General features: G+C 36.9%; 3 protein-coding genes across 4 annotated transcripts; all 3 read left to right on the top strand.

The window, feature by feature from the left end:
- The first annotated feature begins 787 nt into the window (after positions 1-787).
- LOC111697355 (activating signal cointegrator 1 complex subunit 3) lies at positions 788-15,301 on the top strand. 2 transcript variants are annotated; one of them, XM_023467339.1, is made up of 12 exons: positions 788-894; positions 1,003-1,800; positions 1,859-1,951; positions 3,271-3,342; positions 5,024-5,088; positions 5,931-6,654; positions 7,248-7,293; positions 7,540-9,593; positions 9,947-10,248; positions 12,014-12,183; positions 12,532-12,716; positions 13,557-15,301. In XM_023467339.1, the coding sequence occupies exons 1-12, from the start codon at positions 814-816 to the stop codon at positions 15,126-15,128; spliced, it is 6,162 nt and encodes a 2,053-aa protein (XP_023323107.1). In that variant the 5' UTR covers positions 788-813; the 3' UTR covers positions 15,129-15,301. The 2 variants fall into 2 exon arrangements, with proteins under 2 accessions (XP_023323107.1, XP_023323106.1); XM_023467338.1 differs by having other exon boundaries at positions 6,792-7,293.
- LOC111697357 (WD repeat-containing protein 46) lies at positions 1,530-19,597 on the top strand. Its single transcript, XM_023467341.1, has 9 exons — positions 1,530-1,540; positions 3,082-3,086; positions 15,310-15,540; positions 16,084-16,359; positions 16,438-16,870; positions 17,441-17,587; positions 17,879-18,196; positions 18,699-18,927; positions 19,490-19,597. Exons 3-9 carry the CDS (start codon positions 15,317-15,319, stop codon positions 19,567-19,569), a joined length of 1,707 nt encoding a protein of 568 aa, XP_023323109.1. The 5' UTR covers positions 1,530-1,540; positions 3,082-3,086; positions 15,310-15,316; the 3' UTR covers positions 19,570-19,597.
- On the top strand, positions 19,576-26,765 carry LOC111697356 (methionine--tRNA ligase, cytoplasmic). The gene is made up of 12 exons (XM_023467340.1): positions 19,576-19,704; positions 20,160-20,279; positions 20,732-20,875; positions 21,203-21,305; positions 21,409-22,158; positions 22,227-22,533; positions 23,195-23,508; positions 23,870-24,021; positions 24,763-24,944; positions 25,302-25,495; positions 26,181-26,241; positions 26,411-26,765. Exons 1-12 carry the CDS (start codon positions 19,602-19,604, stop codon positions 26,690-26,692), a joined length of 2,712 nt encoding a protein of 903 aa, XP_023323108.1. The 5' UTR covers positions 19,576-19,601; the 3' UTR covers positions 26,693-26,765.

The raw sequence follows: 26,765 nt of genomic DNA, 5'->3' as shown, positions 1-26,765 counted from the left end.
TTAGGCTGTGTCATCCGTCTTGTGTTTACATTACCGCTCAGAGACATGGAAATACATTATAGTAATTATGCACAGATATGAATGCTAAAATATATTAAATTAGGCTTCCAGGTCGCTTCGCGCCCATATCCGACTTAAACTTTATTTTTTTGCTCAATTATTTTTCGTGGATTTAAAAATAGCTCTATTAAGAATTTTTTTTTAAATTCTCACCATCCAGAAACCTTTCCTGGGATTATGCAAGGTACCATACAAATTTTTGATACAACTGTTTTTACGTTTATCGGGTACAATCAAACAAACAGACGAGCAAAGTATATATATAGTTCCTAAACAAGAAATATATAGACCAGGAACCGCCATATCTGATGCGTCAAATCTGGCAACTGCAGTGGGAGAGGATCAAAACAAAGAATCCAGGGGCAACGCATCATTTTTGAGGGAAAAGGTCACAAGGGGTGGAATAAGAATATATTGCTATTATATTTTCCATATTGACCAGAAAGCCATAAATCTTAAGTATTCGCTCTAACTTGATACTTTAGCTTGTTTTTGTTGGACTGTAATATCACATCAGAGCTTTAGTCCTTTCCCATCAACTTCTGTGGGGGGACTGGGTTTCTTTAAATGCCTCAGATATACACACTTTGCGTATATCTGAGTTTAGCGTTCCTGTATATAGTTCTTTGGTCCTAAATATGTCTAGAAAACTACTTAACGGAAGCTAAGCTAGGGACGGGATCGAAGTTTATTATATTAAATCTACCCTTGGTTTATTTAACTGATGAAATTATAATATTTATTTCAGAAAATATGGAGGGAAGTGTCGGAGTTTGTAAACAGAAACCCAGGCTTTCAGGATTCATTAGATCATACGGAAACGTTAGCTTTAAGGTAAGTTATTATTATATAAATCGTAGGAAAGGATCCGAAAGGCTTTTACGAAACCAAATTGAATAAAAATACCTACTAATAATTTCTAATGGTTGTGATTGTATTCAGTATGATGAAAACTACAAGAAGAGAACAACTAGCCTGGCGGAGATTATGAAGAAACGAAGAAGCGTGGATAGAATCAGTTGGAAGCAGGTTCAACAAGGTTTCAGCACCGTAGGTTCGGATAAACGGAAGATGCTGAAGTCAATCCGACTCCAGGTGCTCGATATGATCGGTAGCGAGCATAGTGAGGAGCAGGTTGATGATGCATGTGTACTCTTATTCAAAGATCTACTTCCTCTCAAGAATGTGAAGTTAGATCTATTAAAGAAGTACAAGAAAATCTACGGTTCCGTTACTCCAGCTCAAATAGAAAAAATACATCGAGCTCTCAGAGAACTAAGAGACGGAGTCCCTGAGGAGAAACTTGAATCCGTTCTTGGAGACGTTGGGCTTGATCCGGAAGCTCCGTATTTTGGATCCAAGATCAAGTTCGTCTACGATCCTAGTCTTCCGTCTGAGGCGGAGATGAGTTATTTACAGGATATTACTCAGAAAAAGTTTTCTCTTCAAACACAGCTGACCTTCAACTATGATTCAGTTCGTTCTCAAACCTCTCCAGAGACCAGCGGGAGCAGGGTAACCCTTGACTGGTTGGAGAACACGATCAAATCCTTTTACGGACCTGAGAACCCCCTTGGGATGTCTCCCGCGGAGTTTGCGATCACGATCATGGAGAAGATCAATTCTAAAAAGTCTCCGGAGGAACTTCAAACCGAACTGTTTGATCTGTGCGGGTTTGACAGGTTCGATATGATCGGAGCTATTCTAGAGAAACGAGAAGAACTCGTACAATCTTTCAAGGTACAGCTTAACATTTTTTTAAAGAAATAAAATGTTTAAAATAAATGAATAATTTTAGGATAATATTAACATTATGAAGTCTGAGATGGCACTCGCTGCGGCTAGCGCAGCAGCACAAAATATGCCAAATAAACCTCTTTATGGATGTCAGGTAATAAATGGTGTTCCCCCCCCCCCCCCACAATGGGGTATCAGGGGGGAGGGGGTCAAATAAGGCTCGGTCGCTTGAGTAAGTCTCTGACTTAAAGTTAATGATTTATTTATGTTGACTCTTCTAAGGCTTTTGATACTGTACCCCATCTGAGATTAATATTGAAAAAATCAAGGCTCATTCTATTGGTGGAAATCTTTTTTAATGGATTGAAAACTGGTTACAACACAGAACACAAAGAGACTTTATCAACATGGAAGGAGGTGCTATCTGGTGTACCTCAGGGTAGCGTTTTGGGTCCTCTTCTGTTTGTGATATTCATCAATCTTATTGATAAAGCTATAGAGTGTGTTACTATCATTAAGAAGTTTGCGGACAATACAAAAGTAGGACACATAGTTACTAATCCCACTGACTCGGAAACCCTTCTAACAGCTTTCAATAATATGTCCAGTTGGTCAGATCTATGGGGGATGAGATTTTACACTGATAAATACAAGGTTAAGCATGTGGGAAGAGGAATTTCTTAATATGAACAACCAGGTCCTATCTAAAACAGAAAGAGAAAGAGATATTGGAGTTATAATCCATAAATCCCTTAAGCCATCCCTCCAGTGCAGTGTAAGGAAGCAGCCAGAAAAGCAAATTGCGTTTTGATCTAAATTGCACCTTCATAAACCTGAACACGAATTATGTTAGACCCGATATTGAATTTTCAACACCAGCATGGAACCCATGGCTTTAACAGGATTAAGAAGTGCTAGAAAATATACTATGGAGCTGTCGTAACACGTCTTTCAGTGGATCCCTTGAAGATTTTTCTCTAATCATGTAATTCAACAATGGATGAACCTGCCATAAGAACTAAAAAATTCCAAATCGGTTCACTCCTTCGAAAGCCAATACACACAGTGGAAACTCCGCCAGTTTAAGGATTAAAAAGAAGGAAACTGAATAAAAGAATGAATGTACCAGACTGGAAGATCCTTTTGCACCTTCATCCGAGTTTCAATAAGGAAGATATCCACGTTTTCTATCTTAATTCTTGACAATAAACAACCCTTTTGCCAAAAGTAAATTTACATTTTAAATCAAGATTCAATTGTATCCTATTTCCAGGTTCAGTACAGTAAAGAGCTAAATCATAACCAAAGCCATGGAGATTGCAGGCAAATGGGTGTAGATACTTTATTTTTGATGGCGTGGGAAATTTTTTCTTAAAAAATACCCCTGGATACTTTAGAAGCTGGCCTGAGATGAACCTAACTGATTTAATAGTCCTTGAATCAATCCAATATCTAACTGTTTCCTGGTTCTAGGTTACAGTACAGAGTGAAGAAGAGAGAAATCTCCTCAAACAAATCAGGAAGGAGGAAAAGAAACTTAACAAGGTATCAACTTGGTTTAGAAAAACATATTTATAATTTTATATAATCTAAATGTATTTTAGATAAATCTCTTTTTTCCTTCAATTAATTTCAATTTAGATTTGAATCGGTTGGAATTACTTAACTGCTGTAATATATCTATATAATAAAACAAGACATTTGTATATATATATATGTTGCCTATAGTCGGCCAAACGACTGGACTGATTGAGCTGTCATTTTTTGTAGACACTCAGGGGTGGTCTGTTATAGGCTAAAAAAATCATTTTTTTTCAATTTTTTATTTTTTTTTTATTTATATTCTTTTTAAAAATTTCCACGGGCAACTCCGGGCCCTTCAGCTAGTCTATATAATAAAACAAGACATTTGTAAATATGTCACTAATAGCCGGCCATAAGGCTGGACCGATAATTTTTTTTGGACACTCATGGATGGCTGGGGGGTGTTTCAGGCTAAAAACCCGTGGCTAAAAAACACGGTTTTTTTCAAAATGTTTTTTTTATTTTTCAAATTTTTTTATTTTTCTCCACGGGCAACGACGAGCCCCCAACAGCTTGTATGTAATATTTCAATATGAGAATCCTTCTCATATTCGTCGCTGTACAGTTCAAACTGAGGCTAGATATTTTGGTTGGGATAACGATTAGACACATCGGCTGAATTCGTTGGTGTAAACTTCTGAATCTATTAAATTGAAAAAAAATTTCTGGACAATTTCTTAAAATCCAATAAGAGATTAGTGGTGCGACTTAAATTAAACCCCAGTGCAGAAGAAAGGAGAAGAAAATGAGAATGGTTTGAACAGATTTAAAATACAAAAGTTTTGACCTCAGGTTTCAAGATATTATGTTCTTGTAGAGTCCATTGAGGACAGTTATTGAAAAATTTTGTTCACAGAAACATTGGATAGAAATATATAAAGCATCCCCAATGGATTTTTCTTAAAACTTTCTTGTTTTTTGTGATGTTCTATTTTTCTTGAGTTTAGAAAATAGCTCATATTTCGGGCAAATAGAAGCTTTACCTCACATTTAGGCGGCTTCGTTTTAAAGTATAAAATTTTTCCGTTTTTAAACAAATATATTATTTATATATTATAACTTAGTATTTAAGTACATATTTATTATTGTGCATAGGAAGAAAGTATAATAATCAAAATTATTGTTGCAATATTGGAGAAAAAAAAACGCTAAATAGTTTGGATTTTTCACATATTTAATATAATTTACTTTCCTAGTTTCTGAACAAAGTATACATATTTTATATTTTCTTGTTTCTGAATAAAGTACAAATCATATATGTCTAGTTACTGAACGAAGTACAGATTATATATTTTTTAGTTTTTTTTTAACAGAATATAAATTATAGATGTTCTAATTTCTGAACAAAGTACAAATTATATATTTTCAAGTTTTTTTTTAACAGAGTATAAATTATAAATGTTCTAATTATATAAAGTACACATTATATATTTTCTAGTTGCTGAACAAAGTACAAATTACATATTTTCTAGTCTTAAACAAGTATAAATCACATATTTTCCAGTTTCTTAACAAAGTACAAATTATATATTTTTTTTGTTTCCTAACAAAGAACAAGTTATATATATTTTTTTTCTTTCTGATCAAAGTACAAATCATATATTTTCTAGTTTCTGAACAAAGTACAAATATTAATTTTTAGTTTTTGAACAAAGTACAAATTGATGAAGAAGATGAATCCCTGGTTTTTAACCCTGCAGACCTGAGGTAAGAATACTGTCCTTACCTGTGACTTGAACTTAGTCTTAGAAAGATTTGAAAATAAGTTGAACTTAGTCTTTGAAAGATTTGAAAATAAGTTAAAATTCAATAAATTACAATGTTTTCAACCTTAATATCTTTTCTTATCCGGCCCATTTACAAATTTTCATAGCTTGAAAGGAATCTTTAAATTCTTCTTTCCATAAAAATTTATTTATTAATCAATTTTATTTTATATCAAAATCAAATATATCAAACTCATTAACTATGTTGTAACAGTACCTACCTAAGTACATTGCTATAAAAAAGATAAAAATTAAACTTAATTAGTTTTAGTAAAACGAAAATTTTAAAGATAATAAACTTGCTTTTATAAAAAATTAAATGTAAAGTTTTATCGAGAATATTATTTATTCAATTGCATTAATTTTGAAACTACTATTAAGTTCAACTTTAACATTTATGAACATGAAAACAGTGGTATGCATTTATGCAGTGCAATTTAAAGATGGCTCTCATATAAAAGATATGATTCTAATTGTGCAGTTTGTTAGGACCTTATTCACTTACAAGATATTTGTATTAGTTAAGTCCAACCACACTTTAGATTAACTTCAATTTAATTTATTAAAAAAATAAGGACATGTTTTTGTTAAGCTACTTTTATAACTTTTTTTTTTACTTGGCATAATAAGATCTTTTACACTTCAGATTATTTCAATTCAATTAAATTTTTTTTTTTAAATTTTTAAAACGAGTTAAAGCTTCGAGTAATTTAATTTTTTCTTGCTATCTTGCTATTCCACTTTCTTCTGGCGACCATTGTATTTAGTTTTGTATATTTGTAGAGTAAAGAGACAGGCTGCTCTAGCAGTTGCAATGAATACTCCGTTGTTTAAAGAAAGAGAGGAGACTCGTGAGCAATCTGGAACTCAGGAACATTATCCATTCGTATTCGACTCCATGTCCCGAGCTAAGCTTACAACAGGATACATCCAGGGAACCAAGATGGCGCTTCCCATTGGGTTCGAGAGGAAGGATAACAAGAAGTACGAGGAGGTTTCTGTCCCAGCCGCCGTTTCAGGTTCCGGAGATATTGGCCGGCAACTCATCCCAATATCATCCATGGATGATATCGGACAACTGGCGTTCAAGGGGATGAAAACGTTGAACAGGATCCAGAGCGTGGTCTACGACGCCGCGTACAAGACCAGTGAGAATATGTTGGTGTGTGCCCCAACGGGAGCAGGGAAAACAAATGTAGCAATGTTGTGTATTGTTCAGACTATAAAACAGCATATTGAAGCTGGAATAATAAAGAAGGATAAGTTTAAGATCGTCTATGTTGCTCCAATGAAAGCCTTAGCTGCTGAAATGGCTGCAGGGTTTGGGAAAAGGTTGGAACCGCTGGGGATCACAGTTCGAGAGCTGACTGGAGATATGCAGCTTACCAAGGCGGAGATATCTGCAACCCAGATGTTGATCACAACCCCGGAGAAGTGGGATGTTGTCACGAGGAAGGTTGGAGATGTTGCTCTCTCCTCACTCGTCCGTTTGCTCATTATAGATGAGGTAGAAACTTCAGAAAATCATTCAAAATCACAAATTAATTTTCTTAGTTCTTTCTTTGGAAGTTAGATATCCCCCTTGTTCCTCCAAAGATTATTTTTTATTTTACTATTGTTAGAAATTTAAAAGTTTTATTCTAGGTTCATCTCCTTCATGGAGATCGTGGTCCTGTTGTAGAGAGTATTGTAGCTCGAACCCTTCGGTTGGTTGAATCCAGTCAAACGGTTATCCGGGTAGTGGGACTCTCCGCAACCCTACCCAACTATATAGACGTTGCCAAGTTTCTACGAGTAAATCCTTATGTGGGACTTTTCTTCTTCGACGGTAGATTTCGTCCTGTTCCCCTCGGCACCACGTTTATCGGTATCAAGGCGGTGAACTCGAGCCGGCAGCGACAGGACATGGAGGAGGTCTGTTACGAGAAGGTGCTAGATATGGTGAGAGCTGGGCATCAGGTCATGGTCTTCGTCCACGCTAGGAACGCCACGGGAAAGACGGCGTTAGCCATGAAGGAAACGGCGCAGCAGAACGGAGAGATTGGATTGTTTGAACCTGAGAGCACAAACGTACTTGGTCAGGCGAAGGTTGTTATGCAGAAATCAAGGAATCGTCAACTTCAAGAACTTTTCCCAGCAGGATTTGGTAAGTCATCCTCCCCCTACCTTCTACTTGACTCGTTTTATTCATTTTTGATCTTGAAGTGTTCAGATTTAAATACTAAATTTAAATATCTTTGCCATCACTAACTCCAGAATCTTACTTTATTAACAGAATTAACAGAATTATGTCTATTCCAGTCTGTAGCTCACAGGGCTTTGAGCTGCCGGCACTAAAAATAAATCTTTTATCTTAACAAAATGTTATTGAAGTTAATACTTAATTGTTTAGGTATTCATCATGCCGGTATGCTGAGAAGTGACAGAAACCTGGTTGAGAAGTACTTCTCTCAGGGTTTGATCAAAGTACTGGTTTGCACTGCAACCCTGGCCTGGGGAGTAAATCTTCCTGCTCACGCAGTTATTATTAAAGGAACTGAGATCTACGATGCCAAGCACGGAAACTTCGTCGACGTTGGTATTCTTGATGTACTGCAGATTTTTGGACGCGCCGGTCGACCGCAGTTTGACAAGTCCGGTCACGGTACTATCATTACCAGCCACGACAAGCTGGCACACTACCTCTCCCTTCTCACAAACCAGTTCCCCATAGAGAGCAACTTTATCGGACACATGACGGATAATCTTAATGCTGAGATATCTCTAGGTACCGTAACCAACATGGAGGAAGCTGTAACATGGTTGAGCTACTCCTACCTGTATGTGCGGATGAGGAAGAACCCCCAGGTGTACGGGATCAAGTACCAGGAGCTAAAGGATGACCCAACACTGGAGGCCAAGAGAAGGGAAATCATTACTGATGCTGCACGTAGGTTGGATCGGGCGCGAATGATCAGATTTGACGAGAACAACGGATATCTTAGCTCAACAGACCTAGGACGTACAGCCAGTCATTTTTATATCAAGTATGATACCGTGGAGGTGTTCAATGACCTCACAAAGAACTACATGAACGAGGGAGAGATCCTGGCCATGGTGAGTCAGGCCCAGGAGTTTGAGCAGCTCAAGGTTCGTGATGACGAGATGGACGAACTAGACGAAGCAGAGATGGAGTACTGTGAGCTCCCAGTGATTGGTGGGAAGGAGAACGTGCACGGGAAGGTTAATATCCTGCTCCAGACCCATATATCCAGGGGTAGGATGAGAGGGTTTTCACTCATCTCTGACATGACATACATTACAACCAACGCAGCTAGGATTGCTCGTGCACTATTTGAGATTGTTCTGAGAAAAAATCTTCCTCTTTTATCAGGAAGAATGCTCCGATTTGCCAAGTGTATAGAGAGACAAATGTGGGATTTTGAGCATCCTTTAAAACAGCACCCCCTGCTTAGACCAGAGATCGTTTCTAAACTAGAGGATCGAAACTTTACCCTGGACAAACTCCGTGAGCTGGATCCTAAAGAGATCGGACTCCTTATCAGAAATCAAAGTGCTGGCGCTATGGTAAGACGCGCTGCAGAGGAGATTCCGCTCCTGGATATTGATGTTTCTATCCAACCCATTACTAGGACGGTTCTCAGGGTTAGGTTGACTGTACTACCAAGGTTTAGATGGAATGATAAGGTTCACGGGAGAACATCTGAACCGTTCTGGATCTGGGTTGAGGATCCGTCCAATGATCACATGTATCATAACGAATACTTCATGATTACAAGGAAGCAGGTGATAACGAATGAGCCTCAAGAACTCTGTTTTACAATCCCTATCTTCGAACCTCTCCCAACCCAGTATTACGTCAGAGCGATCTCCGACCGTTGGATTGGATCCGAGTCCACTGCTGCAATCTCATTCCAGCATCTTATACTCCCGGAGAGACATCCTCCTCACACAGATCTTCTCGATCTAAATCCTTTACCCGTCACAGCACTGCATAATCCTATATTTGAACAGATGTTTAAATTCAGTCATTTCAACCCAATCCAGACTCAGGTGTTCCATACTCTCTACCACACAGACAAGAATGTCCTGCTAGGAGCTCCTACTGGATCCGGTAAAACTATAGCTGCTGAGCTGGCAATGCTCCGTGTGTTCAGTACGAACCCCAACTCTACTGTGGTCTACATTGCTCCGCTCAAGGCCCTGGTTAGGGAGCGAATGTCCGACTGGGGAAAGAAGCTTGGAGGATTACTGGGTAAGGTTGTGGTGGAATTAACCGGTGACGTAACTCCTGACGCGCGAGCTATAGCGAGTGCAAATGTGATCGTGACTACTCCGGAGAAGTGGGACGGTGTCTCCAGGTCTTGGCAAACCAGGAACTTTGTTAGAAATGTTTCTCTCATTGTGATTGATGAAATCCATCTGCTAGGGGAAGACAGGGGTCCGGTGAGTAATTAATTAGGAAAAATTTAAAATTTGCAAAACATATATAACAAAAATCATAAAAGATTTAGTTATAGATTAATTTTTAAGAATTGCAATATAATCATAGCTTTTTTCAATCTCCACCACTTTTATTGGATATTTTTTTCGTTTCTTTTTTAATTTATTATTTTGTTTTCTGGCATAGTTTCATGATATCCTTTGGTTTTATACAAATTTTCAAAAAAAAAATTTCCCTTGTTTTCCGCAAGTTTTTATTTTTACATTGTTAAGATATTTACATTGGTTTACTATTTTTTGCCCCCCCCCCCCCTGCATGATTTTGATATTTTATAATTTGAATTTTATTATTTCAGGTTTTGGAAGTAATTGTATCGCGAACTAATTTTATTTCCTCCCACACCGATCAGGGTATTCGAATAATCGGTCTCTCAACCGCCCTTGCCAACGCCAAGGATTTGGCCGACTGGCTAGGAATCGGCCAAATGGGACTATTTAACTTCCGGCCGTCTGTCCGGCCGGTTCCGCTAGAATGCCATATTGCCGGGTTCCCTGGAAAACACTACTGTCCGAGGATGGCAACGATGAATAAACCAACCTTTCAAGCGATTAAACAGCATAGTCCCATCAAACCTGCACTTATATTCGTCTCTTCCAGGTACAAAATACAGGGGTGTATATTTTCTTGTAAAGCACTCTCCTCCCCATAAGGAATGTTTTTTTGAGGGTTTATTTAGTTTTAGAGGAAAAAAATAAACCTTTGGGTAAGAAGAAGGAAAAAAACGTTCCTTTTGATGTCAAAGTTTTGATTTTTTTCCCCAAGATCTTTAACCCCCCNCCCGGGTGAGAAATTCTTAATATTTACACCTGACAAATTTATTATATAGGGTTACCTCACAACGGATAAAACTAGGAAGGGCTGTGTAGGTTTGTTTCAGCCTCTTTCTTACATTGTTGGTTTACAGTCATGTAGCTGTAAACACCATTATTAGACCATTTTTAAGAGAGAACCCCGAATTCAACATGTGGTTCGTTATAACAAGAGAGTTTTAGGTCGTCATTAATTTAATGTTTGATTCATTCTTTGTGGGTAACCCTGTATTTATATATATAATAAAACAAGACATTCATATATAGCCGGTCAGACGCCTGTAACGATTGGGCTGAATTTTTTTGTGGACTCATGGGTGGCCGGGGGTGTTATAGGCACAATTCGAAATTTTTTTTTTCAAAAATATATTTTTTTAAAATTTTTTTTCCACGGCCAATCTTTTACAATCAATAATCCATCTCGTAAAATATCCTTACCATTAAATTATTCTTCTGTGGGTAAATTAAATTTGTACATTGTCGATTATCAAAATAAATTTAATAAGTGGGTACAGAAATAATTGTACCAACTAACCCAAGACTTGCTAAACCTTCATTATAAATGCAAAATATAAAGGAAAAAATTGGCGTAATTTTCTTTTTACCTAAAATTTAAGAATGACAGGTTTTTTTTAAAACACTTGTGTTTATTGAGTCAAACCGTGTGATCGATTTGATCATCCTCCTATTTATTGGTATCTTGTGTTTATTTAGTTAGCGAGGTTAAGTTTAGTTCTATGGATAAGATATAAACTATAAGGATATGTACACATTAAATAATGGAGAGCTTACTCACGATGGCTAACTATTCATAGGTGTATTGGAAGGTTAGCCTTTTTTTGGGGGGGGGGGTGAACTTTTGGCTTTAATTGTTTTTGTTTTATCCCCCTAGCAGTCATTGTTCACCCAACTAATAAACGGCATTATGAAAAAATTGTAAATATAAGTAAGGTCTAATTGAAAGAATTAAACTGAATTTTTAATTCTCATAAAAGTTTAAAACTAAGAGTTCTGAGTAGGACAGTTCCCCTTAAGGTGTAGTTATCTGTTGGAATCAAATTTTCCTATTGAAAATGTCACATTCATTAATCCTTGAATCTTTCATCTACCCTTTAAAGGGATCGACCTCATAGTCGTAATTTCAAGCGACTCTCCATTTACAGAGTCCCATGTCCGATTCACAACGGTAACCTAAAAAGCTTTGTCTGATTAAAAAAAATACTAAGATAATCCATGTTTAACTCAATAATGTTAAATCATTTCATTATTTTCAAATGTGTTTTCTCTAATAAAGCTACTTGCGTATATCTTCTGCATATGAAATGGGAAGAAATCGTCAGAATTAACACTTTTATAGCTAGAAAAATGAAGATATTTTCCACATTTTTTATCAGATAAAAGTTACTGTTGGACAGTGGACACGCTCCTCTTTAAATGTAAAGTCACTAAAAATTACAAAGACACAGTCCCTTTAATTCCTCCTGTTCAGACGACACAGTCCCTTTAATTCCTCCTGTTCAGACGACACAGTCCCTTTAATTCCTCCTGTTCAGACGACAGACCCGGATAACTGCTCTGGACCTGATTGCGTTCTTGGCGGCGGAGGAGAACCCTAAGCAGTGGTTGCATATGCAGGAAAAGGATATAGACTCAATCTGTTCAACTATCAAGGATCAGAATCTTAGGCTTACTCTTGCTTTCGGGATAGGAATTCATCATGCAGGTAACAGTTCTTATTATTACAATGACAATAAAGTGAAAAAAATGCTTTTATTGTATTTTAAAAGGATGTATTTTTGTAGAAGTTATCATGACAATGTTTTTTATTCAGACCTTATACAACTGCTTAAATGCTTAAAATTCAGGTCTAAAAGGTTTTAACTATTTTTTCATTTTCAAATAAACTCTCCTAAATAATTCTGTTCTTGTACATGGTATTTTTCTATGCTCATGTACAAGGTATGTACATGTGCAATAATGTGCATGCATAAGTTACATAAATGTACAAAATATCCACAGTTTTTGATCCTAAAATATTAAGTTGATATTAATTTGACCTGATTATGTTAAGGATTGGTAGAGAGGGACAGGAGGACGGTTGAAGAGCTGTATATTAGTATGAAGATCCAGGTTCTCATTGCTACAGCAACTGTAGCCTGGGGGGTCAACTTCCCAACACATCTCGTGGTTGTCAAGGGTACAGAGTTCTATGATGGGAAACTCAAGAGATACGTTGATATGCCTATCACAGACGTTGTAAGTTCATATTTATCAATTTTTATTGAGAGAATTAGGTAATTTTTAGTGTCTGAAATTGGGAAACTTTGAAATCTTGAGGTCAATTTTTAAGAAAAACAGTCATGTTCATATATTATGACTGAATCGTAATTGTTAATGTCTAACTGTAGATGATTGGATTATTGTTTATGTTAAGCTGCAGATGATTGGACGGATATATTATTGTTTTGTTAAGCTGCAGATGATTGGATGGAATTATTATTGTTTGTGTTTAGCTGCAGATGGTGGAATGGATTTATTATTGTTTATGTTAAGTTGCAGATGATTGGATGGAATTATTATTGTTTATGTTTAGTTTGCAGTTGATTGGATGGATTTATTATGGTTTATGTTTAGCTGCAGATGATTGGATGGAATTATTATTGTTCATGTTTAGCTGCAGATGATTGAACGGATATATTATTGTTTTTGTTTAGCTGCAGATGATTGGATGGCATTATTATTGTTTATGGTTATGTTGATTGGATGGAATTATTATTGTTTATGTTTAGCTGCAGATGATTGGATGGAATTATTATTGTTTATGTTTAGCTGCAGATAATTGGATGGAATTATTATTGTTTATGTTTAGCTNGACATTGATAGTTGTGCGCTTGTATCCGTGGAGGATATTAATAATAGATTGCGCCCATTGGTAGCTGCAGATGATTGGATGGAATTATTATTGTTTCTGTTTAGCTGCAGATGATTGGATGGAATTATTATTGTTTATGTTAAGCTACAGATGATTGGATGGATTTATTATTGTTTATGTTTAGCTGCAGATGATTGGATGGAATTATTATTGTTTATGTTTAGCTGCAGATGATTGGACGAGCTGGTCGACCCCAGTATGATGATCAAGGCGTAGCTGTTGTCCTAGTTCATGACGTCAAGAAGGGATTCTATAAAAAGTTTCTCTATGAACCGTTTCCAGTAGAATCCAGTCTTCTCTCCGTCCTGCCTGATCATCTGAACGCTGAGGTAGTTGCTGGCACCATCACCTCCCGGCAGGATGCTGTCGACTACATGACCTGGACATACTTCTTCAGGAGGTTGGTGCAGAACCCGTCCTATTACGGGATGGAAGGGATCAAGGATGAAGATCTCAACAGTTTCCTCACATCCACAGTCGGTAAATGCTTGGACGAACTTGAGCTGTCCTACTGTATTGAAACAGATGACGACGGCCGAGGATTGTACTCTACTGTACTTGGACGAATCTCGAGTTACTATTATCTGGCTCATCAGACTGTTCAACACTTTCAAGATAACCTTACTCCGGAGATGGAGACCAAGGACGCACTCCAGGTACTGGTTGACAGTACAGAGTTTTCTCAGATCCCCGTCCGACACAATGAGGAGATTCTAAACGCAGATCTAGCTAAGACCTGTCCCATACAGGTGAACGCATACACTATGGATTCTCCTCATACAAAGGCGCACTTACTTCTCCAATCCCATATATCCCGGCTCCCTCTACCTTGCTCAGATTATCTCACGGATACTAAATCCGTTCTCGACAATGCACTTCGAGTGATGCAGGCAATGATTGATGTGTGTGCGGAGAACGGGTGGTTAGCCTCAACCCTCCGTGTCATTACTCTTCTTCCGATGGTGGTTCAGGCACGCTGGGAGACAGACAACAGTTTTCTGGTCCTGCCTCATATAGAGCTACACATGGTTTATCTATTCTCCCAGCTCAAGGTCTCCTGTATTCCTGAGCTGATCTACACTGTTGATGGAAACTATGAAAGGTTAGCTTCAGTACTGAGAGCGGAATTAGATGAGCAGGAGATTGAAGATGTCTGGTCTGCTCTAGGTAGGATGCCAATACTTGATGTTGGGATATCTGTCCAGGGTAAATCTGTGCCCAGGACGGAGAGGAACGGGAAGAGCAAGGATTGGATCAAGGTGCAAACTGGATCTCAGGTCTCCATAGACCTAGTTCTCAGACGAGTTAATAAACCGGGTCGGGAGGGAGTTAAGGTCATAGCTCCGAGGTTTTCTAAACCCAAGGATGAGGGTTGGATCCTAGTCCTGGGGTACCTGGAAAAGAAGGAACTCTGTGCTTTAAAGAGGGTCGGAGCAATTCGAGGAACAACACGGCAAAGTTTAGTTATAACTCCGGAGAGACCTGGAAAGAAAATTTACACGCTCTACGTGATGAGTGACGCCTACCTAGGCCTCGACCAGCAGTATGATATCATGGTAGAGGCGGAGGGAGACTCAGATATATTCTACAGTGATGATGAGGAGATGCCCGTCCTTAACCCTAACTCTGGACTAGTCCAGGAGAAGGACAGTGTTGAAGAGAAGTTCGCAGATGTCCAGTACGTGCCAACACCGGACTGGAATGAGGATGAGGATACTGTGGCATCCTGGGAATAAAATAGCAAATAAAAAATGTCGCGTATTCAGATTATCCCAATTTAGTTAGATCTTGAACGAAAACAGAATGCATTTCAACTATTTTTTGATTAAAAATTATTCGTTTTGTTGAAAATATTCCGTAATTATATATATTGAATAACTGTGATATATATTCCTATGTGTGATAAACTTATATTTCAGATAAAATGGGTCGTTACTTCACAGAATCCGATACCAAGGAGAAGATGGAAATATTCAATGTTAAACCCTCAGAAATTAGCAAAGCTAAAAGTTTGAGTAATAAGAACAAAGGCCGCGTGAAAGCTATCAAGTACACGAAGGGAGCCAATTTTATTAAGAAAAGGAAGAGTTCTGATCCGTTCCCTGGACGGAAACCTGTTGATCCTGCCAAGGTTGAAGAGCATGCCAGGTAGGAGCAAATATAGTTAAATAATCATGATTTAAGAATTTTTCAATTTATTTTAGTACAAAATTAGATTACAGATTTTAAAATGAATATTGTGGCCGAAACGCCCAGTCTTAACCCATCATGACTAATCTGACCCAAAATATTGGCGAACAAAATATGTATCGAATTAAATGTTCAATTTATTGCGTATTTTCTAAAAATCTAAAAAAATATAGTTAAATAATCATGATATAAGAGTTTTTCATTTTATTTTAGTACAAAATTAGATTGAAGATTTTAAAATGAATATTTATCCTGTTACTTTTAATATTTTAACAAACATCTCTTCATTTAACTTTAAAAATAAACATGACAATATATACATAATGTAATTATAATTATAATTATAATTATTATTATTATTATTATTATTATTATTATTATTTCATCCTCCTATTTATTGGTATCTTGTGTTTATTTAGTTAGCGAGGTTAAGTTTAGTTCTATGGATAAGATATAAACTATAAGGATATGTACACATTTATTATTATTAAATTACTTAAGAGGTGACAAGGTGGAAGTTAAAAAGATAAAAACAAAATTCAAACAACGAGAGCAGCAGAGACGGGAGCAACATATCCAATTCGCGGTGGAACAGTCCGCCAGGGCAGAGATTTTATTGGCGGAGGAGGCGGGATTCCTACAAGGGGATGAGGACCAGGAGTTTACAGGACAAATCAGTCAGGCGGAGATTAAACGAGCGGTTGACGAGGAATCAGCGGCCAAGTCCTTTGATTTAAATTTACCTCAATTTGGACCGTACAAAATGGCGTACACAAGGTAGTCTTAATTAAATTATAATTTTTAGTCTAATTTAATTTGTATCTTAAAAGCACTGATTTTACAACCATTTCTTAGAAACGGCAAGTATCTACTTATTGGGGGTCGGCGAGGTCACATTGCCGCATTCGACTGGAACTCTAAATCCCTGATGTGCGAGATTAACGCCATGGAGTCGGTGCACGCTGTTCGCTGGCTCCACACGGAGAACCTGTTCGCCGTCGCGCAGAAGAAATGGACTTACGTTTACGACAACCAGGGTATTGAGATCCATTGTATAAAGAAGATGAATAACGTGACACACCTTGAATACTTGCCCTACCACTTCCTATTGGCCGGCGCTAATGATACCGGGAATTTGTTCTGGTTGGATGTATCTGTAGGGAAGATTGTTAAGGATACATATACAAGGATGGGACGGTTGGATGTTATGTGTCAGAATCCATCCAACGCAGCTCTAGTACTAGGGCATAGTAAGGGAACTGTTACTATGTGGACACCAAATATGCAGGTATGTGTAAGATAAAATCCCAGGGGTGTATATGGGGGGAGGGAATAATGAATAATCGGACAAAAAAATTTAAGTTTTTAATCCAAAAAATACTTTCAAAAAGATTACCTAAACAAATTTATAAAATTACACGCCTCTGTACAATCCGTATACATTTTCTTTCAAAATATTTCTTCCATCTGGCCCTCTTTGGAATTTTTTTATATATTTTTAAGACTAAATTCGACCTTTAAAAGAGAAGTAGCGAAAAATGTCAAATAATTTGCACTTCCAAGTCTTACTTGCTTTGGAAGTCGTTAAGGGTAATTTTTAAAAGTTTATGGTATTTTTATCAATATTTTTAGTATATCAATGTTTTCGACATTTTGGTAGACAAACAAATCTTCTGAATATTTACGAGAAACGAGTTCTGGGGAAAGGGCGAAAATTTTCAAAAAAAAAAATAGTTTTCCGGGCTTTTCTCTTGTTTCATTTCACGCGTAGCTTATGACTAAGTTGTGGAATTCAAACATTGACATCCAGGGAAATGAGTGTTGAAGTTCAGTAGAAAATTAAATGTTGACTGTCCAGGAACCGGCCGCTAAGATGTTGGCTCACCGGCAGCCGGTGAGATCGGTAGCTGTTGACCGGAGCGGGAACTACTTGGCAACTTCAGCAACAGATAAAACTCTCAAGATCTGGGATATCAGGGCTTTCAAGTGCTTACAGGAATACAGGGTAGGAGCATCAGTTTTTAAACGGCCTTCATTACCTAAACTTGAAAAGTACAAAAGGGATGTTCAATTTTCAAATTAGGAATCGGTCAACAATATTTTCAATTATATTTTATGAATTTTTCGGTTCAAATTAAACATTTTCCGGGCACTGTTTTCGAAAATAGTGTGAAACTGGTTGACATTGGGCTAAATGCCATCTTAGAATTAATTAGATCGAAAAAATGTATACCACACAATTCAAAATGTTATCATTATTCACCAAAATGATAAATTGATTTTTTTCTCATCCTAGATTGGTAGTGGAGCTGCAAGTATGAAGTTCAGTCAGAAGAACCTGTTGGCCATTACCTTTGGTAACCAGGTGGAGGTGTTCCAGAACCCGACCCAGGGGAATATCATGTACCCGTACCTCAAACACAAGGTCTTTAAAACCGTCTCGGAGCTAGATTTCTGTCCCTACGAGGACGTTTTAGGGATAGGACACGGCTCCGGGTTCTCATCAATACTTGTACCTGGTAGCGGAGAACCTAACTTTGATGCTCTCGAGGCTAATCCTTACCAGACGGTCAAACAGAGGAAGGAGGCCGAGGTTAAGATGCTTTTGGACAAGGTAAGTTCCTTCAAAATCTTTCTTAGATACAGATTAGTCTGGAAGTTTATATTTCTTTGATCATTAATTTTCACATTTTTTTATTATAAACATTTAACATTTAAAGAATCTGGAAGCATATTCTAGCCTGGAGAATAAATTTATTTTTTAATTAAAGTGATTTTTTTGTCATAAACCTTTGAGGACTAATCCTCAACTATTCAGTAATGGATGCATAAGGTTTAATAGACTTGGCCCTAAAACACCCATAATCGATCAATTAATTTGTTTTTGGGATAATACTATGCTATCTTAATACTTTTTAATGATAATTCTTTTACCTGAAAATATTTATTCTTCGTCCATCTTTAGAAATTAACAGTTATATCGCAGATGTTTCCGTTCCCATCGGGAGATTTCCAAAATCTTGACAAATCTGAAACAAATTGAGTGATATCTTTTTATTTCTGGCCTTCCAAAGCCGTTGTGAAATTTATTATTGTAAAAAAAATTACAATTTTAGATTCCGTCTGAACTGATCACACTGGACGGAGACTCCTTGACCGGAGTAGATGTTCCAACCCTACAGGAAACTATTGAGGAGAGAAACAAGAAGATCTTCGTTAAACCTTCAAATATTGAGTTTGATCCCCGGCATAAGATGAAGGGTAAAGGGGGGAGTGCTAAACGACATCTTATCCGGAAAACTGTAATTGCTGATGCTCGTAGATCCAACCTTAAAGCAGATCTGGGTAAGTGAAAGATTTAAAAATTATTGCTTGAGAAAAAAAATTTGGAAAAATATTTTTATTTGATCTTATTTTATGGGTATACATTTTGGCAAAAATTTGTCTTTTTTCCTCCTTTTTTTGTAGTTTTATTAGACCTGAACTCTTTTATTTCAACATGCTGAGAATTAAAGAAGAAAAAAATTCTGAGTAAATAGTATCAAAATGAGGATAATTAACTAAAATATTATTTGAATTTTTTCCTTGCAAATCCCAAAATCTTAAAAAGAATTATACCCCTGTTAATTTCTTTGCATTTTTGACGTTTTCCCTAAGTTAGGCTAGACTAGATGTTATTTTTCTTTTTAGTTTTCCCTAAAACATTATTTACTGACGACTAAGTTAGGCTAGACTAGATGTTATTTTTCTTTTTAGTTTTCCCTAAAACATTATTTACTGACGACTAAGTTAGGCTAGACTAGATGTTATTTTTCTTTTTAGTTTTCCCTAAAACATTATTTACTGACGACTAAGTTAAGCTAGACAAGATGTTATTTTTCTTTTTTTATACATTTTTATTTTTCAGAAGCGCGTGAAGATCATAGAGAAGGTCTATCCAAGAAACCTGCTCCTGTTTACAAGAATGTACTGGACCGGTTTAGATAAACAACAAACAAATTTAATATTTTCAGAAGAGAATGCGGTTGTTCACTAACAGCAGTAACATCAACAGTTTGAAGGTTCAGGTGGCCGCCGAGTTGGCCGGCACGAATTTACAAGTTGTAGGTGTAGCTCCAAATGGTGAGTGAAATTATCTCGCAACTCATCGACTGAATCATTGCTACAAACTAATAAAAGTTTACTTTGAAAAAAATGCATTTCCTTACCCTAAATTCTAGGTTCTATATTCTAGATCTTCTAGGTTCTATATTCGAGATCTTCTAGGTTATATATTCTAGATCTTCTAGGTTCTATATTCTAGATCTTCTAGGTTATATATTCTAGATCTTCTAGGTTCTATACTCTAGATCTTCTAGGCTATATATTCTAGATCTTCTAGATTCTATGTTCTAGATCTTCTAGGTTATATATTGTAGATCTTCTAGGTAACATACTAGATCTTCTAGGTTCTATATTCTAGATCTTCTAGGTTCTATTTCTAGATCTTCTAGGTTCTTCATTCTAGATCTTCAAAGGTTCTTTATTCCAGATCTTTTAGGTTCTATATTCCAGATCTTCTAGGTTCTATATTCTAGATTCTAGGGTTGGATTAAGAAATATTCTTCCTGTTCTGGAAGTTGAAGGATCCAGGTTCTTTCTATCTGCTCCAGCAGCAATATTTATCCTACAGAACGCAGGAGTTCTCTCGGATAAGGGTAACATACTTTTCTAGTTTGTAAAAAAATCAAAATAAACTAATACAAATTTTCCCCATTTTTTTCTGGAAAATGTAAATTATTTGAGGAATATTTACCCCTGTTTTGAATGAACTTTGGTGAGTTTTCTGTAATTTTTAAAATGCATGATTTGTAATTTCAAACCTTTTAAGAATTGTGAATAGGTTTCATACATTTGCCTTTTTTAAACCAAAACTAGAAATCTGAACGCGCGTTTTTGTTGAAAGATGTACTTTTGATTTCTGTATATTTCTACATAGCACTTCTTTTTAATTGAAATAAAGAAAAAGTTGATAAAACTTTGTACTTTTGATTTCTGTATATTTCTACATAGCACTACTTTGTAATTGAAATAAGGAAAAAGTTGATAAAATTTTATTCATTTCACATTCACAGAAATATCTTAATTTTAAGTTTGATTGTCTATTCAGAAGTTGAAGCATATTCTGGATTGATAGAATGGGAGAGTGGAACCCTTTATCCAACCTGTCTGAGCTTCCTTCAGTCTGCTGCTATCAATAAGAACCCGGATACAAGTCTTAAAACTCAACTCAACTCTGCTCTCACTCTTTTAGGAACTTTGTTAATATCTTCACCGATGATAGTTAGTTGGTTGGTTCTTGGAAGTTTGTTTTGTATGTAAATGAATTGAATATTGATTTTATCACAATTATCTGTGAATAATAATTTCCATTTAACTATTTCAAACTATTAATTCTTAACCCCATTCCCGATTTAGTATTTTCACACAAGTTTTATTTGTTTTACTTTACTTATTTTATTTTTTATTGATTTGATTTGATTTGATTTGATTTGATTTGATTTGATTTGATGTAAATGAATTAAATATTGATTTCAATCCAATTATCTTCATGAAAAGGATTAACTGATAATTCTTGAAGCTGGTGGATGTGAGAAGGGTTTTGTGAGAGGAGATAAACTAACCATCCTTGATATCCTGGTCTGGTGCGATCTCTATCCTTTAGCCACGGACAAAATATTCAGGAAATCAGGGAATTTTAATTTATACATTATCAATCCTTTATTTTTCTTTGGATAATTTACTTTTTATTTTGCTTTAAATATTTTGAATTCCTTGGTTTTCTAGGAAAGAGTTGGAGAAGTTTCCGTCCTTAGTATCTTGGTTTGATAAATTATCAGCTCTGGACTGTTTCAAGAAACCCAGTGAGAAGTTTGGTCGAGGTTTGGACGGATGTAAGGGTTCAGTTAGCTCCTTGGTCGGGTTCACCAAGCAAGCTGTAGGAGCAACAGTTCCGTCGGAGCAGGAGTCGGAAACCAAACCCAAAGAGAATCCAGTCTCCGAAGAGGAGATTGCAACTGCTAAAGCAGGATGGTCCCACACTGCTCATGAGGCGAGACCAGTACCCGGAGCTGGACCCGTTCTCCCCGAGGATGGGAAGAGAAATATTATGATAACCTCCGCTTTACCGTACGTCAACAATGTTCCTCACCTTGGGAACATCGTGGGTTGCGTTCTCTCCGCTGATATCTACGCCAGGTTTGCTCGGCTCCGAGGATACAATGTTCTCTTCATCTGTGGAACCGATGAGTACGGAACCTCGACGGAAACTAAAGCTGTTGAGGAGGGTTTAACTCCGCGTCAGATTTGTGATAAATACAACGGACTTCACACCGAGATCTACGAGTGGTTTAGTATTAGCTTTGATAAGTTTGGTCGGACTACAACAGAACGCCAGACAGAGATTGCTCAACAGATATTTTGGGATTTGCACAAGGAAGGGAAGACGAGCGAAGCGAGCGTTGAACAACTTCATTGTGAGCCCTGTGACAGGTTTCTGGCAGACCGGTTTGTTGAAGGAGAATGTCCACTTTGCGGGTAAATATCTTAATTCTACTGATATATAATATAAACCTTCGTTCTCTGTTTTATTAAGATTTGTTTAGATTCTCCGATGCCCGCGGAGACCAGTGTGATGCGTGTGGAAAACTTATTAACGCAATAGAGTTGAAATCTCCACGTTGTAAACTGTGCTCTAAGTGTCCAACTATCAGGACGAGTAATCATCTGTTTCTGGATCTACCTCAGCTAGAGAAGAGCCTGGAGCTTTGGTTGGACAAATCCTCGGAGAAGTGGAGTAACAACGCCAGGGTGATTGCTAAATCCTGGTTGAAGGGTGGTTTGCAACCCAGATGTATCACTAGGGATTTGAAATGGGGAACTCCGGTTCCTTTAGCAGGTTATGAGAGCAAGGTAAATTATTCGTCATTAATATTTCTTTCAAATTCTTTTTTTAACTCGGCAAAACCAATGTGTGTTAATTTGCATAGTGCAACAAATTTTGACGAATCTAAATCTGATACTGAGTATGACTTACTTTGACTTACTAATCTGATCAAACGAAAAAGGTTTTAAAAATGCTATTTTGAAGTATGTACTTGAAGTATTCTGAATAGCAATATATCTCTACTCTAGGTGTTCTATGTATGGTTTGATGCTCTTATATGATACAACAGTATAACAGCTGAATAACAATATATCTTTACTCTAGGTGTTCTATGTATGGTTTGATCAGTATAACAGCAGAATAACAATATATCTCTACTCTAGGTGTTCTTTGTGTGGTTTGATGCTCCTATATGATACATCAGTATAACTGCTGAATAACAATATATCTCTACCCTAGGTGTTCTATGTATGGTTTGATGCTCCTATAGGATATATCAGTATAACAGCTGAATAACAATATATTTCTACTCTAGGTGTTCTATGTATGGTTTAATGCTCCTATATGATATATCAGTATAACAGCTGAATAACAATATATCTCTACTCTAGGTGTTCTATGTATGGTTTGATGCTCCTATATGATATATCAGTATAACAGCTGAATAACAATATATCTCTACTCCAGGTGTTCTATGTATGGTTTGATGCTCCTATAGGATATATCAGCATAACAGCTGAGTACACCTCTGAGTGGGAGCTGTGGTGGAAGAACCCTGATAATGTTGAATACTGGCAGTTCATGGCTAAGGATAATGTTCCCTTCCACAGTGTGGTATTCCCCTCAACCCTTCTGGGGACAGGGAAGGAATGGACCCTGGTAAACCGTCTCATGTCTACTGAGTATCTGAACTATGAAGACGCAAAGTTCTCTAAGTCCCGTGGGGTTGGAGTATTCGGGAATGATGCTAAAGATACAGGGATTCCAGCAGATGTATGGAGGTTAGTTCTACACTTTTCAAGGATATTAGAACTGAACACTTGCCTCTAACTTAAATTTTTTAATCCATCTTTGCAGCCTGATCTTGTTCAAATTAAGAACTATACCAGATCAAATAGTCAATTTTGAAAATAGTTAATAATATCATCAAATTATATTTTATGAAAACAGCTCCAGGAATCCCAAGAGTATTTTTACGAGTGGGAAATATTAAAAAGAGTGAATACTGTAATTGTATTAAAATAATTTTGTACAGAACTTTAAAGAAAATAGAATTGTTAAAAATAAAGGTTTCTGGATGATCATCGAAATCTTGAAAAATATACAGTAAGCTCGTGATCAGAAATATTTCTCTCTCTCCAGGTTCTATCTGATGTATACCCGACCTGAGAACCAGGACTCCACCTTCAAGTGGGAGGATCTCATGCTGAAGAACAACTCGGAGCTGTTGGCCAACCTTGGAAACTTTGTGAACAGAGCAACTAAATTCACTAAGGACAACTTTGATTACACAGGTAAAAATGACTAAGACACCCGGTTCTTGACCATATTCTGTACAGTACGTCGCCCTAACCACATTAACGTACGACAGGGGTCAATTTTCTTGGCATAGTCCCGTCGGAGGGCTAACTATGACAACTCCCATGGCGCGTTAGACTTTTTACAGTACCCGGCCTAATCCTAGGCCTATTTGACCGACCCCACTGGCTTAGTCCACCGTGAAGAAGGAATACCGTAGAGAATCTTAATCGTTAGATAATATTTAAAATTATTTCATTATTCAATTTATTTCCAAAGATTTTAAAAAAGTAAGATTAAGTCTAGTACTGTGATTTAAAAAGTCCATTTTACAATTTGATCCCGTAGGTTTTGATAAAAAAAAAAATAAACTGATTAGTGTTTATATCATTTTCCATTCCATGTACGCAATCATAGAACTTTTATCCCAGGAGGAATTACAAGCATCGAGTCCAAAATTGACTTAAAGATTCGCAGTTATGATTATGATTTAAGATTCTTATGTAAGGAAACTTAATTAAAGTATTAAGCAAATGTTTGCTATTTACTCTACAGAATTGTTAAGAATATGTACTTACACTTAAGAGATTTGAAATCCAGTAAAGGAGAGGGTCTAGTGGACCAATTGTTTAAGGGACCAAAGTATCCATAAGTCGACAGGTCATCTAAGGTTTCAGTAAACCAATGGAAACTGAACAGAAAATATGGTATTCTGTTATTAATCCGATCTAATCTAGTTCCTGAGATGTCTTTGAATGCGGAGGATTGGGAGATAGTTTGTCTGGTGAACAGAGAGGTTACCCACTATATCCAGCTTCTAGAGGATGCTAGGGAGAGAGAAGCAATATCTGCAGTATTCAGCATCTCTAGGCTTGGAAACCAACTCATGCAGCATAATACACCTTGGAAACTTGTGAAGGTATTTTCAAATATGGAAGTTTCGCTTTATTTGTCTAATATTCAAAAGTTAGCGGGTTTTAAATTATCACATAGGAACGTACAATGAGCACCAGAAAACTATAGAATAGGAAGACGACAATAAAGCAATATTGAAGTCGAGTAAGTTATGAAATCATTTATTTAGTGAAATGGGTCTTATACACTGCACAATTGCTCTCTGTTTATTGTACTATTTAAAGTCATAACTTGAGTCTAAAAAGTCGACTTCCTATTACAGAGTTTTCTGGTTCTCACTATAGATGGGGGTTTAAAGGTATCTTGTCATTTTTGATCTTTTTCTCTGAATACCATTTATTTAATTATTTGATCATTCCAGGGAGACGACAAGGAGAAGGTTCGTGCTGGAACTGTTATTGGTATCTCTGTAAACCTGGCCTGCCTTCTATCCGTCCTAATCCAACCCTACATGCCGAACTTGAGCAGGGAGCTCCAGAACCAGCTGGGGATACAGGAGGGATCCTTGAACTACATCCCGGAGAAATTTTCCGTCTTACTACCTCCAGGACACAGGTAAATAAGTACCCAGAGAATGTTTCCGTCCTATTAAGTCTAGGACAAATTTATCTAAAATCTGAATCCTGGAGACCTTTTTAGACTGCCAATCCGGAGCCTTTCTCCGTAAAACTACTTTAAAAACGCAGGTAACTATTTACCTAGAGAACGTCTCCTTTCTATACATTCTTCAGAAGTCAGGAGTTTTTCCGTCCTACTATTTTTAGGAAACAGGTAACTACTAATTATACACGGAGAATTTCTCCGTCCTGCTACCACTAGGACTGAGCACCTGGAGAACTCACGGATTTCTACCTCCCTAAGGCAGGAATTCATGTACCCGGATACCTTCTCTGTTCATTTACCTTCAATAAATCTCATTGAATTCTCTGGAGTATACATCCCTTTATACTACAGAATACTGCTCCGGGTTTGAATAGTAAACCTGGACCAGTTTAGGTTGGATTGAACTGGTTCATGAACTGAATATTAATTCATACTAGCTGCCTCCGCATCTAATATTGTCGTACGTCTACCAAAGTCTAGAAAATTGATTGAATTAAAATAGACTCTTTTGACGTAATGCTTATGTATTCTAATTTGATATTGACAGACAGCTAAGAACAAAAAAATCGGTATCCTTTAACGCCGATATTTGAGAAACTTTGGTTCAATAAAGTTGTTAATATATTCGTTTTCGTAGGATCGGAGAACCAAGTCCTCTAGTCGCGGAGATAAAACAAGCTCTCATCTCAGATCTCAAGGTATACTAGGAGACTGCAATAGATGTTGAGTTTTAAAGGAATGAGGTCGAAATATCACGTAACCCTCCAGTTTAGAGTAAGATCTCTTATTCACAACGTTACCCAAATCCTTTCTCTTTTCAAAAATACATTTTTTTCCACCAACTGACTCATGTTGTTTACTGTTCAGGTTCGGTATGCTGGTAAACAGAATACCCGGATATCTGCGGAAAGTAAACCTGAACCTTCTGCTGAGATTAAACCTACCGGAGTAGATCCTGCTGCTGCTGCCCTCCTGGAGGTTCAGGTTGCGGACCAAGGGATAAAGGTTCGGGATTTAAAAGCCAGGAAGGCTGAGAAGGATGAGATTGCTGGAGCGGTTGCAACTCTCTTGGATCTAAAGAAACGGTTGGCAACTGCTCAGGGGGTTGAGGTTCATGTCCCGGACAAGAAAGGAAAGAAGAAGAAATAAATTTGTATCAACGTTTTTTGTTACACTTTCTCCTTATAGCTTAATAAAATATCCTTTCTGGGTTCCTTAACTA

Source organism: Eurytemora carolleeae, unplaced genomic scaffold (assembly GCF_000591075.1).
Source record: "Eurytemora carolleeae unplaced genomic scaffold, Eaff_2.0 scaffold10, whole genome shotgun sequence".
In the NCBI taxonomy this organism is placed as follows: domain Eukaryota; kingdom Metazoa; phylum Arthropoda; class Copepoda; order Calanoida; family Temoridae; genus Eurytemora; species Eurytemora carolleeae.
Note: the sequence above shows the minus strand (reverse complement) of the source record. Positions and strands in the feature narration are given on the sequence as shown.

What these genes read in the sequence shown, in the direction of transcription:
- LOC111697356 (XM_023467340.1), top strand. Translation starts at nt 19,602, where the DNA reads ATGCGGTTGTTCACTAACAGCAGTAACATCAACAGTTTGAAGGTTCAG. An exon ending in GCCACGGACAAAATATTCAG is followed by an intron (nt 21,306 to 21,408) that starts GAAATCAGGGAA and finishes TTGGTTTTCTAG; the next exon opens with GAAAGAGTTGGAGAAGTTTC. An exon ending in TAGCAGGTTATGAGAGCAAG is followed by an intron (nt 22,534 to 23,194) that starts GTAAATTATTCG and finishes TCTCTACTCCAG; the next exon opens with GTGTTCTATGTATGGTTTGA.
- LOC111697357 (XM_023467341.1), top strand. Translation starts at nt 15,317, where the DNA reads ATGGGTCGTTACTTCACAGAATCCGATACCAAGGAGAAGATGGAAATA. An exon ending in TGTGGACACCAAATATGCAG is followed by an intron (nt 16,871 to 17,440) that starts GTATGTGTAAGA and finishes TTGACTGTCCAG; the next exon opens with GAACCGGCCGCTAAGATGTT. An exon ending in CAACCTTAAAGCAGATCTGG is followed by an intron (nt 18,928 to 19,489) that starts GTAAGTGAAAGA and finishes TTTATTTTTCAG; the next exon opens with AAGCGCGTGAAGATCATAGA.
- LOC111697355 (XM_023467338.1), top strand. Translation starts at nt 814, where the DNA reads ATGGAGGGAAGTGTCGGAGTTTGTAAACAGAAACCCAGGCTTTCAGGA. An exon ending in TAGGGGAAGACAGGGGTCCG is followed by an intron (nt 9,594 to 9,946) that starts GTGAGTAATTAA and finishes TTATTATTTCAG; the next exon opens with GTTTTGGAAGTAATTGTATC. An exon ending in GATAGGAATTCATCATGCAG is followed by an intron (nt 12,184 to 12,531) that starts GTAACAGTTCTT and finishes GATTATGTTAAG; the next exon opens with GATTGGTAGAGAGGGACAGG.